Source organism: Thunnus albacares, chromosome 21 (genome assembly GCF_914725855.1).
Source record: "Thunnus albacares chromosome 21, fThuAlb1.1, whole genome shotgun sequence".
Classification (NCBI taxonomy): Eukaryota; Metazoa; Chordata; class Actinopteri; order Scombriformes; family Scombridae; genus Thunnus; species Thunnus albacares.
The window spans coordinates 12,089,104-12,106,106 of NC_058126.1; the positions used below are offsets into that span (position 1 = coordinate 12,089,104).

Sequence of the window (17,003 nt, forward strand, 5' to 3'; positions counted from 1 at the left end):
TTTCACTATGTTGAATGATACATTCCACTCCCACACTTGACTGACCAGATGTCTCTCCCACGCAGCAGAAAGGCTATAGAACATTTCCACTGATGATAGATGACAGGTCACAGTCTTTATCAGTACTGAGTCATAGTATCTTTGCAAGGGGAATAGTTCTTAGGAAAAGACGTCATTGTCAGGAAACTTTTTGGCCTATCTGAAAACAAGCAATATATCAACGCGGATCCCCTCAGTGTATTTCCTTCTTATTTTTCATTTTAGCTTTGCATCTGTTTGGCGGCCCATTCCACAGTATGATGTGGTCGATGATGAATTCCACAGTATTTCATCAGATTGCAGTAGTCACACCATTCAATTTGGCATTTAGCTTAATGTTCCATCCATGCCCGGGACATAATGGAAGAAAAATTCACTTAATGCCTATTTTTTGTGGCACAACCCTGCAATTTGACAAGGCTGGATTACAGCACATTTCTGTAAATAGCAGTCAGGATAATACCAAAATCATGCAATCATTTTAGGGCTCTTATAATTTTCTTTATGCTACTTAAAGACCTTCAAGTGAAATTATATTATTACACTGCCTCCTTATCTGTGGGTGAGGTTGCAAGGTTGCTGTTTGTGTCTAATATTCCTTTCACTTAGAGGTCTGGGTGTTGATGAAGCCCCGACTGTCTCCATTGTACAGTAGATGAATTTAACAGCTTTGTCCTTTCCAGACATTGGGGCTGGTGGGAGGGTGGGGAGGGGAGTCACATTCCAGGCCCACTGAGGCTAAGAGGAAATGATGTCAGCCTTGCCCAGACTACCGTGACTCATTAGTTTCAGGCTGCACTCTAACATTGCCCTACATTTGGAACCATGGCAGTACCAACTGTCTTGGTAGTGCCACTGTAACTCTTTGAGGAAAAACACCTGGACCGTCACATTTCTCTCTCAACACTCGTTCCTATGTTTTTTTTTCTGCATGAAAAACAAGCCAAGGTTTTTGATCAGGCCTTGTCTTCAGTTGGACACAGACCAGCAAATTGAATTGTTTTTCACAGCTCTCGTATGAAACACATTTTAGTACCTTAGCAAGCTGTAATTTCTTATTTCTTGCGATACACACAAAACAGTGGAGTGTGGCACAAAAATAGAGCAATATGCAGGATTGATTATTTTTGGTTATGGCACAGGAGGCAGTCCTGCAAGCTAAATGTTTTTCATTCCATCATGGCTCACTTGAGAGCCATTTAAGATCATTATTGCTAATGTAGAAATAATTTTCTGAAAAATCTCTGGATATTTTCAGTGTGAGTTGTGCAGTTAAGGAGATTTGTTTTTTTTTCTGCGTTAGGATGGTGTAATACAACAAAGGTTATACAAACATCACAATTTTAATTTATTCCATTTTTATTCTTCACAATGGAGCCTGAGCTCAGATAAAGCAGTGACTCACTAAACATACACAGCATACATGCAGCAACCAGGAAATTCCTCAAAGCGTGGAGGAAGATTGAGTGATTCTAGGAGCAGATTCAGCACATTTTGGGTGGGTCAGACAGCAATCAACACGCCCGACGCTGAGTACATAACTATACATAGTTGGGTAGGCATATGTGTACATTTAACCTGCTTCCTGTGCAAGTGAAAATTATAGGAAATTGTGTGTGAATATGCACGTAGGCAAACATACGCCAACCGCGGATTGACCCCAGTTATTTCAGCCTACTGACTAAATAAAATGAGTGCCTTGAAAGACTCTGTTTATGTGAGTGGCTTTAGTATATTGTAGCCTGTCTGCAGCATATTTTTGCCTGTAAATATTTGTATGTATTTCACTTGTAGAAATAGAGTCTTCATGCATGCACCCACTTGATTAGCATAAAAGAGTTACATGTATTTTTGACAGAAAAAAATCATTTGAGTTTGAGATTTTATACATCCAAACTGCAAATCCCTCAGTAGATTAAAACAAACACCTTCATATTTATGAGTTTTCTTTGGAAGCTTGTGGTTGAAATTGTTAGAATTAAAAAAAACAAAGGTGACAGTTTACCCAGGAGGCCTGTAAATTATATGCATACTCAAAAAATATATAAATATTTGATCTTTGATACTGACAGCCAGAATCTAGTTGCATGAATTGCACAGCCCCAAATGATCCAAGGTTATGTCTGCACAGGAAACCCCTTGAATACAGTAATATGTTTCTGTTAGACATATGAATAAAGTCAAGGTTTCCTTAAATAAAGTTGAGGTTTCTTTTTAGATGACAGAGTGTTCCACATCACCTTCTAATTCATGACTGGGTGGATCACCTGCAGCTCTGACAGAAGGAAGGGATAATCAGAAGAGATGAGTTTCCCATACAACATACACTATTCCAGCTGTTTTATGAGTATTCATGAGCATGCCAGTACAAAGACAAGCAGTGAAAAATGAGGCTCATCTCAGGAGATGTTTTTGAAGCTGTACATGATACACAGCCAATGGAGAGGAGAAAAGTTAGGATTTTATAAAAATGTTGTGTTAAAAGTTTTGGAAAGTCCTCCTCTCCTTTCAGCACAGGACATTATTTTTTCAATTTTATTTCTGATCCTTGTACCTTGTAGGCCATATGTCTGTTTACAGTCTTTATGAGGCTCAGAAAAACAAGGTGTATCAGACTGTTTTGAAAATCTGCATCTTTTGATAATGCTGCCAAGTTCCAGCAACTTGTAGAAAGCCTCAATAACAGAAGGAACACTTGTTGAGAGCTATAGTATGCATGACTAGAGGCTAGGAGACCTGTATTTAAAGCTTTGCACAAGTAAAGCTATATGTACAAAAGTGGAAACATATGTAGGCCCGCAGTGTTCATGTTTCCTGCAATAGATCATAGATATTGTGGAATTTTGCATAAATGAGCTCACTGGCTACTCCCAAGCTGCACAGCAGAAAATATCAAACAACATCCTATGGTTGTTTTTTTTTTTTAAACATTTTTAATCAGTGGCTATACATGTGTTTGGAGAGCTAGTTTAAGAACTAAGAGTGGTGGAAGGAGACAGAGGAAGAGCTCTGAGAGAGAAAGGGAGAACTTTTGACCTTGTGAACCCGTCTCAGGCTTTGCATTCCTGGGAGGTTGTGTTGCTCGAGAGAGCTGTGGGATTTCTAGCTTTCACAGCTCCCCTTGGTTTCTATAACCTCTGTGTTGATGTGTGTGGGGGGAGAAGGGAGGGTGGTGAGGGTGGGGATGGCGGTTGTGGTGGCGTTGTGCACTCCATAATGACCACCACTTGACTTTGGCATTGTGCTTTGTACTTGTTTCTCGACCAAACCCTGACCTTCAAGACTAAATTTACTCTGCCACCTTGCAGAGAGGACCCACTGCTAAGTTCAGGTTTACTCTGTAATTGTATCAAACAAACCCTTATATTACACAGAACAGCACCTGACAGATATAGTAGCGATGCAATTTATCTCCTGCCACCACAAACAACATGAAAACATCGACTATGGAGTTGTTTTCTGATATGAAGAAAAGTCATTTTATAATGCAGTTTACATAGGTGAAACATTTCTCTTGATTGCAGTTTTTAAATGGTAGAAAGGTAGAATTACAACACATTTGCCTTCGGATTAAGCTGTTGCAGGAGACAGACATTCTCGCAAGTGTGCTGCCCTACATTTCCTTACAGCTGGTCATGCCAAGCCCAGAACTGGCAAACTCATCATTTTATTAGTGGTATAGGTTAATGTGATGTTCTCCTTACAGCAGTTTTAGGGAAAGATTCTTGTTTGTATTCCCTCCCACGCTGTACAGCTGAAAGACTTCTTCGGACACCTAGACATGACACAAAGTGGAAAAATAAATCTCTAAATTGACTCATTTTCCTTTGTCAGTCCAAATCCTGTGTATTTTTAGAAATGTATTTATGTTGGGAATGTGATCATACTATAACTGCACTCACAATCTGCTCATTTTTCACCTCATCCTTCAACATTTTGTGGTTAAAATCTCTAACCCCTGGTTTCTAGTTGCTCAACTGCAATGTTTATGAAGCCAAAACAAGAAAAAAAAACCTACTGGATCATGCATCTTTTTCTAAATTTTGGGATTAAATGGGGAAAAAACGTAAATGTATTTATTGAATTATTATACAGAATCTGTCACTCATACAGTGTTTACATGCATGGTGTGTCCCTTTTTAAGCAAGACTCTCCTCATCTGATATTAAAGGGGACCTATTATGCTCATTTCCAGCTCTATATTTTTATTCTGGGACTCTACTAGATTCGCTTTGCATGATTTGAAGTTAAAAAAATCAAACCCTCATTTGTGTTATAATGGCCCTTTATGCAGCCCCTCAGTTCAGCCTCTCTAACAGGCAGTTTTAGCCCCTGTCTCCTTCCCAATGAGCCCACTCTGTTCTGATTGGTCTCAGAAGCCTGCTGAGGGTCAGCTGTATCAGAGTCATGTTAAGTTACTGACGATGCAAACCCAACATTTCCTGCTTCATTGCTTCATATTGAAAACTTTTTAAATGACTAAATAACTGGAGCAGAGTGAATTAGCAGAGCTTCGTTAGTGGCACTAAAAACCGGTCGACACAACAAGATATGGAGATATTTGGGGTTATTTGTTCAGCGGAAATAATGCAGGAAGGAACACTACAAGCAGAAACAACCACAGTGGTGATGATGTTTGATGAAGAGCTGCAGACCACCAGCACACCTCCAACAGGTAAACAACTTATTTTACTTTGCCCTGCTGTTTAATGGAAAAACACTCACAGCATGCCAGCTTGACTTGAGTCATGGCTCAGCGTGAACACCCCCAAAACAATGGAAAAATGCCATAATGTTAGCGTAGCAGAGCAGTGAACTCGGGTCATCGAGTAGATGAGCGTATAAAGAAATCTGTTACGAACTGACATCAACTTAGGCTGAAAGTAGAAAAAAATGTTGGAAACCGAGCGTTCAGAGCAGTCTGAAGCAGGTGCTTTTTGCTCACAGGGATTACTTTTATATAAATTTACCTCATTATTTAACACTTTGGTCACATTTAATATGAACATCCAACATTGTAACATTATATATATGACTGAAAATAAGGGAAAGCATAATATGTCCCCTTTAATGTATTGCATGGACAGTTATACTTGACCCAGATCACGAATTATCCCTCTATGTAAACTTGTGAAAGTCAAAACAAAAAGAGGGTTATGACAGGGTGCCCAGGCAGAGGCAGAATGCCACAACACTGAGCTACAGACCACAACGTCCAGTGTGGAAGATTTCCTTTGTACATGCAAGAGAGGTATCCAAGGGAGAAAAAAAAAACCCTAATTTGTGGTTGGTCTTTTAAGTCGGAGCCAGGGAGCCAATTAGAAGGATTAGGGTGGATCACTACTGGTTTTGTCTTGATGTGCTGTGGTCACTAGATTGCCAGTCTGCTTCTGTATTACTTCTGGCTCTTCAGAGGGCAACAGGTTCGCATGGACTGGTCAAAACAAACACGCCCCGACCGAGGGATTCTTCAGTATCTGATAGGACTTGAAGAAGAAGTGCTAACTACAAATCCAACAACAGCCACATTGCTGGAACATACAATTATACCATACCAATGGATAGACAGTCACTGGGAGAAAGCTTTCTATGTCGTGAGGTCACAAGCAACAGTAGGAATGCTCTCGTGTCACGAATGTAACTAGAACCCTGTTCCTTTTCTCTTTCCGAGAGAAAGGAGCACAGGCAGTACGGCTGCCACTACTCATCCACAATTGAGTTTATAAGTGGGATAAATATAGACGCAGACACCGGAAAAAATGAATGTGGTTGATGTATTTTGTGTTCTTAGATGAACTTTGCATATGCCTTGTGGCACATACAGATTAGTGAGATATCATCAAACTAGTCGCAGGTTCAGAAAATATTTTATTAGGACTACTAAGTGATCCTGGATTTTCCCAAAGGTTCTCCCTTGCTGTAGCCTTTATTGGCAAAATAATGAATGTTATCTGTCCAACAGAAAACAACCAAATTTGGTGTCACCCAAAGGTCCTTTTTCACAATTTTCAATTTTGAAAAGACCACACTGATGTTTATCGTCATTTTCTGCTCTCATTTATTTCCAGTTCCTTTCTTTTTCCCCTGTTTTAAAGCACCTTTTCAAACAACCCTTTGAGTCTGGCACTGGGGTATAACTCTCTAGACAGCTAACACACACACAGTGCACACAGGCTGAATCACTTCCTCGGCCAAATACTTTTTGTCACAGATGGTTAAAGTTAGGGCTGTGGTTAAGGTTAGTTTTTTTATCCTAGCAAAGAATACAGATTTTGTGAGCAGACTAATAAAAAGGTTTACCTGGATGGCTTAATTCAGGGCAATGAAGTCCTTCAAACACTGGAATCCCACATAGGGGACTTGAGGCAGCAATCATGGCTGATTGCAATGATAAAATAAAATACCCCATTCCTAACCTATGAAATATTTTCAGCCCTGATTTATCAACTACATAACAAGAACCTAGTCACCAACAGCATTTTGATAGATTTCCATTTATGCCCCATAACCCACCATAAATGCCTTTACTTATTGCCGTACAAAAACTAAATCAAATCTGTGATATTTTTAGACCTTATTGCTGTCACAACCCACTGTCCCCAAACACCACATTCTCATGGACATAGGGAGTGTGGGTGGCCATTTGAAATGCTGTACCAACAATCACAACTTGATGAAAGTAAAAAGGAAATTGACTGTATGTAAACATAACAGAGACAAAGTTTGTTTACATCGGCGAGTATCATCATCTGTCTCACGGGCTGTTTCACTGCCTTTCTAAAAGTAACATCAGAACAGACATCAGACATCTCATCACTTTGCTTGTCAAAACGCAATTTTTCATCCATTTCAAGATCATATTACCCTATTTTTAGAGTGTGAACACTGTCCCAAAATATTATTATTAATGTGCCTTAACAGTATCACACTGTCTGTGAGCTGAAATTGATTAAGAAGCCCATAAATAATCACAAATAACTTCAGTCAGGGCCAAGAGGACACCAAAACAGTGTGTATATTTTATTTGACACAACAACCTGTGAACAACCAGCTTAGTCAGAATTTCTGTTTTACTCTCAGATGTGGAATTAGTTCCTGTGGGTCCATATATTTGTTCTGCATTACATCACAGCTTACACTTGTCATATAAAAGATTGATTTGTTATGATAAAACTCATAAGCAGAACCTCCTCTGGATGTGATATTATATCCAGATCCATCGCTTCACCGTGGCACTGTGCGTGGTGTCCAGTTTAAAAATGGCACAGACCATCTGTACCCACACGGGGGCTCTGGGGTTCTGAGTACCGGCCTGCTATTGCTCCTTCGTCTATATCCATATTGACCTAAGACACGTCGCCTCCACATACACTTGGGCACACATGCACACACCCTGACACCAGAATACCTTACACTCCCATTCTTTCATCTGCAAGTTCAATTCGCAGAGTACTTATTGAAGGAGCAAAACCAGACTAAACACACTGAAGGATCATTCAGAAGACCCCAAAATAGCTCATAAAAGGCACATTATGTAAGTTATATTTCTCTCCGCTTACTATAAACGGAGCTTCTGTGGCTTCTGACAACTCCCCATCCTCCACCCGTCTTCCATTACGCTTTTGTTTCTTCCATAAAGCAATATCTTTCTAGGAGTGCGGGGCTGTTGATTGTTTTTACAGTGTAGCTGTGTAATTTGGCTAAATGGTACTTGCACTCAGTTTACTCTGAGATGATAAACAGTCTGGCTGGTAAAAACAGGAGTGTGCTGATAGTCTCAAAGCATACAATCAAGCTATAATTGGTATTGTGGACTGTGGACCCATTTGATTACTTACCTGGGAGATAGGCCTGATGGCAGGCTCGTAATGAAAAGTACTATTTTGGTTACATTATACGGTATGGATCACGTTCACTGCATCACGTTTTACCTGATAAGTCTGAATCCTTTTTTGGTATTGCGTATAATCACAGATATTAGCCTAATATGAAAGATTTCCAGGATTTCCATTTCCAAAAGTAAACAGGGACTGCATACACAGATTCTCACGGCCTTTGTTTTTTTAAAGAGCCCAATAAAGTTTACTGAAAAAATAAAACTTTTACAAAGTGTTACAGCTGCTGCTGTTGCCAGAGTGGGTGGTTTTAAGTTGTTAAAATTAAATTAAAGGCTCCCTCTCTTCAGTTGGTACAGCGCTTAAACTAGCCGTATGATGTTTGAAATGTGCAGGTTTTAATCAAAAAGCAAATTTATACAGAATATGGTTAAATGTAGATTCTTGTAATCTATCTGCAGTCAGAACTGCTTTATAGTTTTCTGTGTTTAACAGAAAAAGTTGGAAACAATTTGTGTAAACGCTTGGTTAGAGCTTCTAAGCATGGTGCTCTCTTTATTTGCTTTGCGCTATTAAGACCAACAATTTCCTGATATGCCAGTGGGATTTATCTGTCTTTATAATATAATGCTGGAACCCACTGTCATTTTGCAAATAGCTGCCCTAAACTCCTTTTTATTTAATGCATTTTAGTTCAATGTTTAATAAACAAGTATCAAATCAACAGCATGCTTCGTCCTTCAACATCCTAATTTTTCAAAGAATGTTTGAAAACGGGGACATAAAGCAGAGGTTTCAAAATGCCACTTAGCAAATTACACAGAGGGGGTCTTGTTTCAAACATTCCTGAATAAAATGTATCTTTCCCACCCAGAGTTTCCAGAATACTTTGTTCCCCTTAGTCCTTAGTCCCCTTGTATTAAATGTGAAGTTTAATGAATTTAACTTTCCTTGAACTGCACACACAAGTCAAAATCCTGGACGTACAAACACATCAGCACCCGCCCGAGCACACACACACATGCACTCCCATGCGTCTGTGCACATCTGCATTGAAAATTTCCTCACTGCATTTGTTTCATCCAGTACTTTTCCACTAATGTCTGACTCACAATTGCACTGTGCCTGAACCCAAATACACCCTCACCCCTCCGCCCCCCTTTTCCAAACATAATCTAAGAAATTTACAGAGGACTAACCATGTGGTACATTGTATATATCACCGACACAGCTGACATGCTTCAGATGATGCTGTTGCATTGTATCCTACACAGATCGCTCCTTAGGAATCACTGTATATGTTGGTTTCAACATGATTTCAAATGATCTTTATTACACAGTATCAGTTTCAAAAATATTCCATTGCATAAGCATGGAGGGGAACAATAAATAACTTAACGCATATGGCTAGTGATATTCTATATTTTTCATAAGGAGCAAGACTGAAATATCTCAACAACTATTAGATGTATTGCCATGAAGTTTTGTACAGTCATTCATGGTCCACAGAAGATGAATCCTACTGACTTTTCCTCTAGCGCCACCATGAGGTTGACATTTATGGTTCTGAATGAAATATCTCGACATCTGTTGCCATTTATGTTTCCAATCATGAATTTTAATCAGTTTAGTGATCCCCTGACTCGGACAAAAATGCTTTATCCAATACTTTGGTTCATGACCAAATACCTGCGGAACTCATGACATTCCCATTATCCTCAGCTGTGTTTTGTCTTTAGTGGTAAATACCAAGACTGATACTCATGTATTAACAATTCATAGCCCCAAGTGGTAAATGGGTGACTATCTGTAAATAGGAAAATGGTGCATTTATGGCACATAAAACAGGCTAGAAACTGCTCACGCCTGACACATTGACAAGATTGCCTTCCTCCAGACCATGGACACCATGCCCTCACATACACTGGCCTCAGGGACTTGCATTTTCACATCATTGCAAACACTTAATTTAACTCCTTTGTTATGTCAAGACCAGAGTGTATGCCACAGTAATAACTAAATCACCAGCTGTCACTAGGCACCCTGGAGTTTGTGGCACACTTGAATTTACTTTGGTATATGATCATGTTTCCCATTTCTAGAGCCATTGACCCTAAGCATAGTTGTTCGTTGGGTTAAATGGTGTTTGTGGCCTCTTGGTGAGTTCAGCTCTCACTGTTTAAAAAAAAAAAAAATCTCTCTGTTCCTGGATCCTCTTATAATTCAAAGACGGAAAAGGATCTAAAACATCCTGCTTTTCATTTCAAATACCCACTCTGCTTTGTTCTGACTTTAGAAATAAATCACGCTTTAAAACGTATTCTTCTGAATTTCTGTCTTATGACAAAATCGTTCCTGTAAGAACCTGCTAGTTTAGTAGGTATGTGGATTTTCCTGCACGCCTGGCTGGGATCAATGTCACCTTTCAGAGGGTCTGGACACAGGGCAGACCAGGGGAAATGATGGCCACAAAGGGCTCTTTCAGCAGGAGAGAGCCTTTCCCCCATGCTGACCTAATTCCCCTTCTACTCTCTAAATCATAGCAGCTACTCAGACATTCAGCCTTCATGCGGGTTTCACAGGGACCAGAAACATGCGCCAAGTCAGGGAGTCAACTCTGCAGAGTAAAAACACAGGAGACCTTAAGATGATGTTTCGTAAGCGATGTGCTGATCTAAGAGTGAGATTGTATTTTGATTCAAAATGCTGATTACTGTTTCCAGCAGTTGATCAGGTTTCATTAGATTGTCCCAGTTGCACAATCTGTCTCACTAAAATGTCACAAATAAATGAGCCTTGAACCTTCTCTCTACACAACAACAGGCTTTCTTTTGGCTCCACCTTCTATACTTCCCTTCTTTCATCAATCTAAACATTCCTCATCTGTCCAACTTACATAAGGTTCAGGTTGGGGTTCCTAAGGCAGACTGAGCTACATTTACACTGATGTACATCATCACACCACACCCTAAATACCCCACAACTACTCCCTGCAGCAGAACGCTACTACAGTCCAGACCGGACCTGATTATTTTTACATGTGGCGTGTTGAGAGGAGAACAACTTGACAGACTTGGAAAACAAACCGATATACTTATAACTCAATAGAAGGCTGTTTGCAGTCATGACTGATCACTTCTGGAGTGTCTGTCTCCCACAAGTATCCGCAGAGAGGACTGAATTTTTTGATGTTGAATTGTTAAGTAACTGAAGTTAACGCTGAGTTTTCAGGAAGAGGAGTATTGGACTGTTCTGTGCTTTGAATGCAAAATCACTGATGTTTTAATGGTGTAGATAATAGTCCGAATAATACATCAGAAAACATATTTTTTATAAAGACTTTTTATTAAATTTTGACAATAAGTTAAACGACTGAATTTGCTGAATTCCATTCACACACGTCTCTGAAAATAAATGCAGAAACATTCTCAGTTAAGAAAATTACTGTGTTGCCTATTTTGATAAAGACAGAAAAAAACCTTTCAAATAAAACACAATTTTTTAAACTTCATTCAAACAGAACTCATATTGAATTCTGCTATTCTTGTTTTTCTGGGGTGCAAAATTACAAAAATAGATTTCTTTTTCCACCGGGCAAGTGGAAAAATTTAATTTATTCAAAATCATTAATTGAATCTTGTCTTTTTTAAGTGTACAAACTCACCCTAACACGCACCCCGCCAAATAATGAATTTCATCTCTTGCTAATGCAGAAGTACAGAATGTTGATTAGCACCAGTAGTAATTGTTGACGCAATTACAAGTTTTTACAGTATAAATGCGCTCAGTGACATTTTACCTGAAACACAAATAGATACACAAAGGTCACCTACATGCTAGCATGGTACAGCTAAATGCTAGCAGTTAATAACAGTTAATATGACAATGTTAAATCAGCATGGTGAAAATCATGATGAGCTCACAAAAAAAAATCCTGCAAGTATCTTGGTTTTGAATCCAAAAATAAAGGTAAGGCACAACCGTATACCCTGCTAGCATATTTTCTTTCCATTTTGTGTAACTAAAGTGTGAATTACTTTTTGTCACTTCTCTTTCCACGCTACACTCTGTTTGACAGAGATTAGTTTAATGTAATCACTCATTCTTTTAAAGCAACTGCTTTAAAAATTTGTATCAACAAAACATCTGGGGCACAAAATGTCAAATGACAAAACAAAACAAACATGATGGAAAAAAGCAAAGCTGGGACAAAAGGCTAATTTACAGTATAATCAGACAGTTCAAGGGTCGATGAAGGACACTGCAATGTAGCGGGTGCCATTGGTTGTGGGCAAGCCTTCGTGGAGATGAGTCAGTCGCCCTGGGTGCATGAAGCTCCAGCCTTTTCTCGGCGACTCTATGGAACAGTTATACCTATGGAAACGACAACCCCCACCCTGAAAGGACAAAAGAGAAGTGAGACAGTTCAGTGGTTGTGCACTCAGAATGTATAAATAGGGTTGACAAGAATATTATGGAGGGAGATGATGTAAGTGGAAAAGTGAAGATTAAATCAAATCTGATAACACTCAGATGACATTCATGACTCATCCTTTTTAATACAACATCTTACCTGAAAGTCTGTGTCTTTGTTATTGAGGGCGATGTTGATGGTGAAGGTGGAGGAGTCATGGTGGGGCCTCAGGTACGCTTGCCTCCCAGGTGTGTATTTTACCACAAAGTTCATTATTGCATAACCCTGCGATGAACGGGGCAGAAATACATCAAGTTAGCTGACAGTCGGTTTATCTTTGAAAATATCATCCAGTGGAAAACCTGTCAGCTACTGTCAAAGCTCACATTTCATTAAAGAATGTCACATACGTGTAAAAACAGGTCCGATGAACAGAACTAACTTTTTCTCCAGTTTTAGCTTTTGGGCAAATAGAGGGTGTGTGTCACTGTTTATTTTTCCTTTATTTTATTTCCTTTACTTTCACTAACCTTAGTGTAGTAGCCAGAGAATACTTTTAATGTCACAGGCGATATGAACTCTCGGATGAAGTGTAGCCACTCCTTATCAAAGCCAATTTGCTTCATATGAATGTCATCCGTCGGCACGGTCTCGTAGCCACCAGTAATCCGTTTGTCCTGAAGGAAAGGAGAGAAAGTAAAGCATGCTGCAGTGTGATTAACGATGGAACAAATGACCCAACATCCTCGACGTGTGAGAGACCACAGGTTTCAAAGAGATGATGATGACGACGTGTCTGCATGCACGCGTGTGTGTGTGTGTGTGTGTGCGCCTGTGTGTGTTTAAAACCGCAGGGTGTGCTGTTGTCTGCCTGCATGAGACTTAATGACCCATCCAGCTCAGCCTCTTTCCCAAACAGAGTTAGTCATAGTGCCTGCATTAGTCCGCATTTCGTCTCCAAGGCAAACTTTCAGTGACATCAATTACCGATTTCAAACTACATAAAGCAGGCCACATGAATAAGACATCATAAACATAGAACACGACATCATAACCCTTTACTTTGTTATATTTGCATGATGGGCCTGGAGAGGATGGTAATAAAATTAAGCATGTGTGTACAAGCAAAAAAAAGAGTCAAATAGCTCAAGAAACAACATCAGATCTAAAAAAACCCCCAAAGACTTAGGGTGTGCAAGATTGCTTGAAAGTTAACTGCTCCTCCAGCCATCAGACAACAAAGTCATGACTGTTCAAATAAAGATTGCGAAGGAACATGAGGGATTATTTCCTTGCTTTCACTACTTGTTTGTGTTTGGTTCTTATTTATTTACAACACACAACAAAACGCTTAACCACAATGAGATAATTAAGGGTTTATCTGTACTATGATCATTATCTAAATCAGGCAATTGAAAAGTTTTCAGAGTTTGTTTGTTTTTTAAATGTGTACTGAATACATTACAGCAAATGGCTTCTTCTGCAGGTCGGAAAATGAGCCCTCTTCAGTTGTGTAGACTTTGTTGGGAATTGTGTGTTATTTGAGAGGCAACTTATTGTCTCAAGTTTAAAGGTATTAATTAGTAATTAACAAAATGTGTTAACAGTTTGAAGCAATTTGATTTGCAGCTCATATCATTATTAACTGAATCCCTTTGGCTTCTTTCACAGGTTTTAAGAAATGATAAGCAATTAAAAAGTGACATCTTTTCTCTGGATACATGCAGAGTTCTTATTGTTTGACATTTTATTAAAAAAAAACAAAAAAAACAAATGAAAAAATATTGAAATGATAATAAAAATAATCATTAGCTGCAGCCCTAGTATTCTCCTACACACTTACAAAGATGTGTGAACATAACCACAGAGAAAAGGTACATGTGTGTTGACTACAGCGCTGTGTTGAGTGAACCAGAGCTAACAGGACTGACCTCGTGTTTGCCTCCAGACCATGATCCGTAGTGCTCCATCTCCTCAACTATTTCATCACAGGCCTTCTCGCTGAAGACCGGGAACCAGAACACATCTGGACAAGGCTGTAATACACATAGACACATGCGTACACTAAGAGACTTCCCAGAATAGAATTGAATCACACCCTCACTTTTAACTGCAGTGACTGTACAGATGTTAGGATTTCTGTGCCACATTATGTCATTCTCTGTCTGTATCTCTTTTAACACGAACACGTGTGCATACAAACCTCTTCCATGTAGTTCTCAGTGAAAATTCGAGTGTAGTTTTGGTGGATGTACTTCTCCTTCCAGTCCTGAAAGGAGAAAGAATTTCGGATTAGTCCTCATTGTTTTTTGGACTGTTTGCTGACCTGCATACCTCACAGTGCTAATCCCCACTCCCACAGGGCAGGTCCTAGCGTGCAAAATACAGTAGTAAATCTCAAAGCCTTATCAGTAAGGAGTCTTATCACAGTGAAGTCATTATTTCAAAATCGTCTCACATCTGTAATCTTTCCATTATGGCTAATTACCTTTACAGGTGGGTGTTTATCTCAGTTATTCAGAATAAGGTATTTTGGAGGGGGATGGGGGTTGAGAATAGTGAGAGATCATAATGACTTACCACAGGGTTTTCAAATATCTGCCACAAGTCATTGTTATAATGGGAAGTGTTGTAATTGGCTTTGGAAATTAGCCTCCCAAAGTCGTGACGGTTTGTTATGTACATGAAGACTCCCTGCAGCAAACAGGGAAAAGTTCAGTAAGTTTCATAAAAGTTAGAGGCAAAAAAATCTCTGTAATGTCTCACAGGCAGGATTTATAACAGATCCATATCTACAAAACCATAATACATGCAGATCTACAGTGCACAAGTGCACTACAGGTTATAATTAGGGTAACTGTTTATGACTTGAACACTCAATGTTTAGCACTGTCATAAAACCTGTCAAATCTGGAAAAAAAAGGCTGCATTTGCACAAAAATGAAAATAAAGTGCGATTTAAGTGTGTTTTAACACACTGAAATCAAATGTTTGACTTGGATAGAACCAAAAGAGACAAAAATGCCAAATAAATAATCTAAGATTATTTATGGGTGTTGGGAGTGGCGGGGCTGCAGGGGTGTTGGTGGATTGAGAACAGGACAGGGTGGGGCAGTGAGGTGAATGGAGGGGGGTGGGGGGTGGGGGGGACAGGAACAGAGGGAGCGCTGGGCAGCTTGGGGCAAAGCAAATCTAGGAATGATATTCCCTCTACAGTGAAGCATGGGGAGGACGCTGTGTGGGGGAGGATTTGGACTCAGTGTCAGACTAGGCTTTGTACAGGACAAAATTGATAAATTAAGAATGGTTTTGCAATCTTCGATCTGTTTCCTGGTGTAAGTTTCCAAATTGCTAATGTGCAAAATTATAGTGAAAGCTGTGATTTAAACCAGATGGTTCATGGGAGTGAAAAGAAATATTGTTGGAGCCTAGTCTGAGATCAGTCGGTGTGTTTAGAGAGCAGCTGGTTACATGTGTTGGCTGTGAGGTTTGGCTGTGAGGGGTAAAGCATCAGGACAGGGGACTTGCATGTGGACTGTCTCTCCGACCTTCCTTCTCCTCCTTGATCTCCTCTTGGAAGGTATTATAAAAAAACAGGACAGAAAACAGGTCTTTCTCTTTCTAGCTTAGACAAATATCTGCTTTTGGACCTAAATTCATCACAACCAAAATGTCAACATCAATTTCCAAAGAGCTGCCAGACAGCTTGATTTCTTCTGGAAGGACACAGGCAACAACTCAATATTAAAGTATTGTGTTTAGGAAATAAGAATTGGCAGTAAATTTGAATGGAGAGAATTATTACTTTTTATAAATTAATATAATGTATCTAAATGTAATAATTTAACTTAACCTAATTCCAATAGGGTATTATTTCTTTTGCATGTGAGTCTGCCTATGAAATACTTCAGCATTCACCAAAATATTAGCCAAAGCTTGGAATGGCTTCTGAGTGCTAACCCAATGGAAATGGATGTTAAAGAAAGCAGAATAATCAAAACAAATGGAAACCTTTGGGGGCCTGAGCATATGGAATGATTCCGGAGAAGGGGAGTCTTTTTCTCTGTGACTGGTCTAAAATAAAGGAGAAGCATCATGTAAATAGTATAACATACATGATTGTTTAAGAATAAGAGACAGGGTGACAGTTGAAATATATGTGTCACATACATAGCAACTCAGGAGGAGAGGAAACGCGCCTGCATGAAAAAAGAGCAAGATTCCCTCTGAAGCTGATGTTTTTGTGGGTTAACATGGGAGGAATGCATGCTGGGGGAAAAAAAGCCAGGCAAACCAAAAGACACCAAATCAGAGCTGGTAGTTGCTTAGCGCTGAGCAGGGGTGACAAGTTTACATGTTTAAAAGTGTAAAGACAAACAGGCAAGACAACTTTTGTCAGCGAGCCAGCCAGGCATTGCAACTGGTTGCACTGTCTGTGGTCTTAAAACAATGAAGACAGAAGGAAAGTGAAGAATTATTGGACTCAAATGGAACAGAAACCTTAATTAAGAACCATAGAGGCAATCAAAAACAGAGAGAGATCATGCCTTGATGACAGAGAGAGACATTTCAAACCGCTTATACTTGCCAATCTTTTGACTTTGGCCTCCGTTGAGCTGTTGACTTTTTCATGGTTAAGATTCATTGCATATTGCATAAATATTCCTAAAACTGGCTATGTCCTTATGCAGATATATTTTTAAGGACAACACTAC

General features: G+C 39.4%; 1 protein-coding gene and 1 long non-coding RNA gene across 4 annotated transcripts in view; one reads left to right on the top strand and one right to left on the bottom strand.

Annotated features, from left to right (window-relative positions):
* Nucleotides 1–17,003, top strand: part of LOC122972166 — a 309,118-nt gene that overhangs the window by 166,747 nt on the left and 125,368 nt on the right. The gene's annotated exons all lie outside the window — the stretch shown is intronic.
* The window catches only part of plod2 (procollagen-lysine, 2-oxoglutarate 5-dioxygenase 2), a 34,269-nt gene continuing 28,464 nt past the window's right edge, over nucleotides 11,199–17,003 (bottom strand). The window contains exons 14-20 of one of the 2 annotated variants that reach the window (XM_044338948.1): nucleotides 16,300–16,362; nucleotides 14,869–14,982; nucleotides 14,492–14,557; nucleotides 14,220–14,324; nucleotides 12,819–12,965; nucleotides 12,448–12,573; nucleotides 11,199–12,271 (exon numbers count right to left, since the gene is read on the bottom strand). In XM_044338948.1, coding sequence (XP_044194883.1) covers nucleotides 12,116–12,271; nucleotides 12,448–12,573; nucleotides 12,819–12,965; nucleotides 14,220–14,324; nucleotides 14,492–14,557; nucleotides 14,869–14,982; nucleotides 16,300–16,362 — 777 coding nt within the window. In that variant the 3' untranslated portion in view covers nucleotides 11,199–12,115. The remainder of the gene's footprint in view (nucleotides 12,272–12,447; nucleotides 12,574–12,818; nucleotides 12,966–14,219; nucleotides 14,325–14,491; nucleotides 14,558–14,868; nucleotides 14,983–16,299; nucleotides 16,363–17,003) is intronic. The other variant, XM_044338949.1, reaches the window with a different exon arrangement.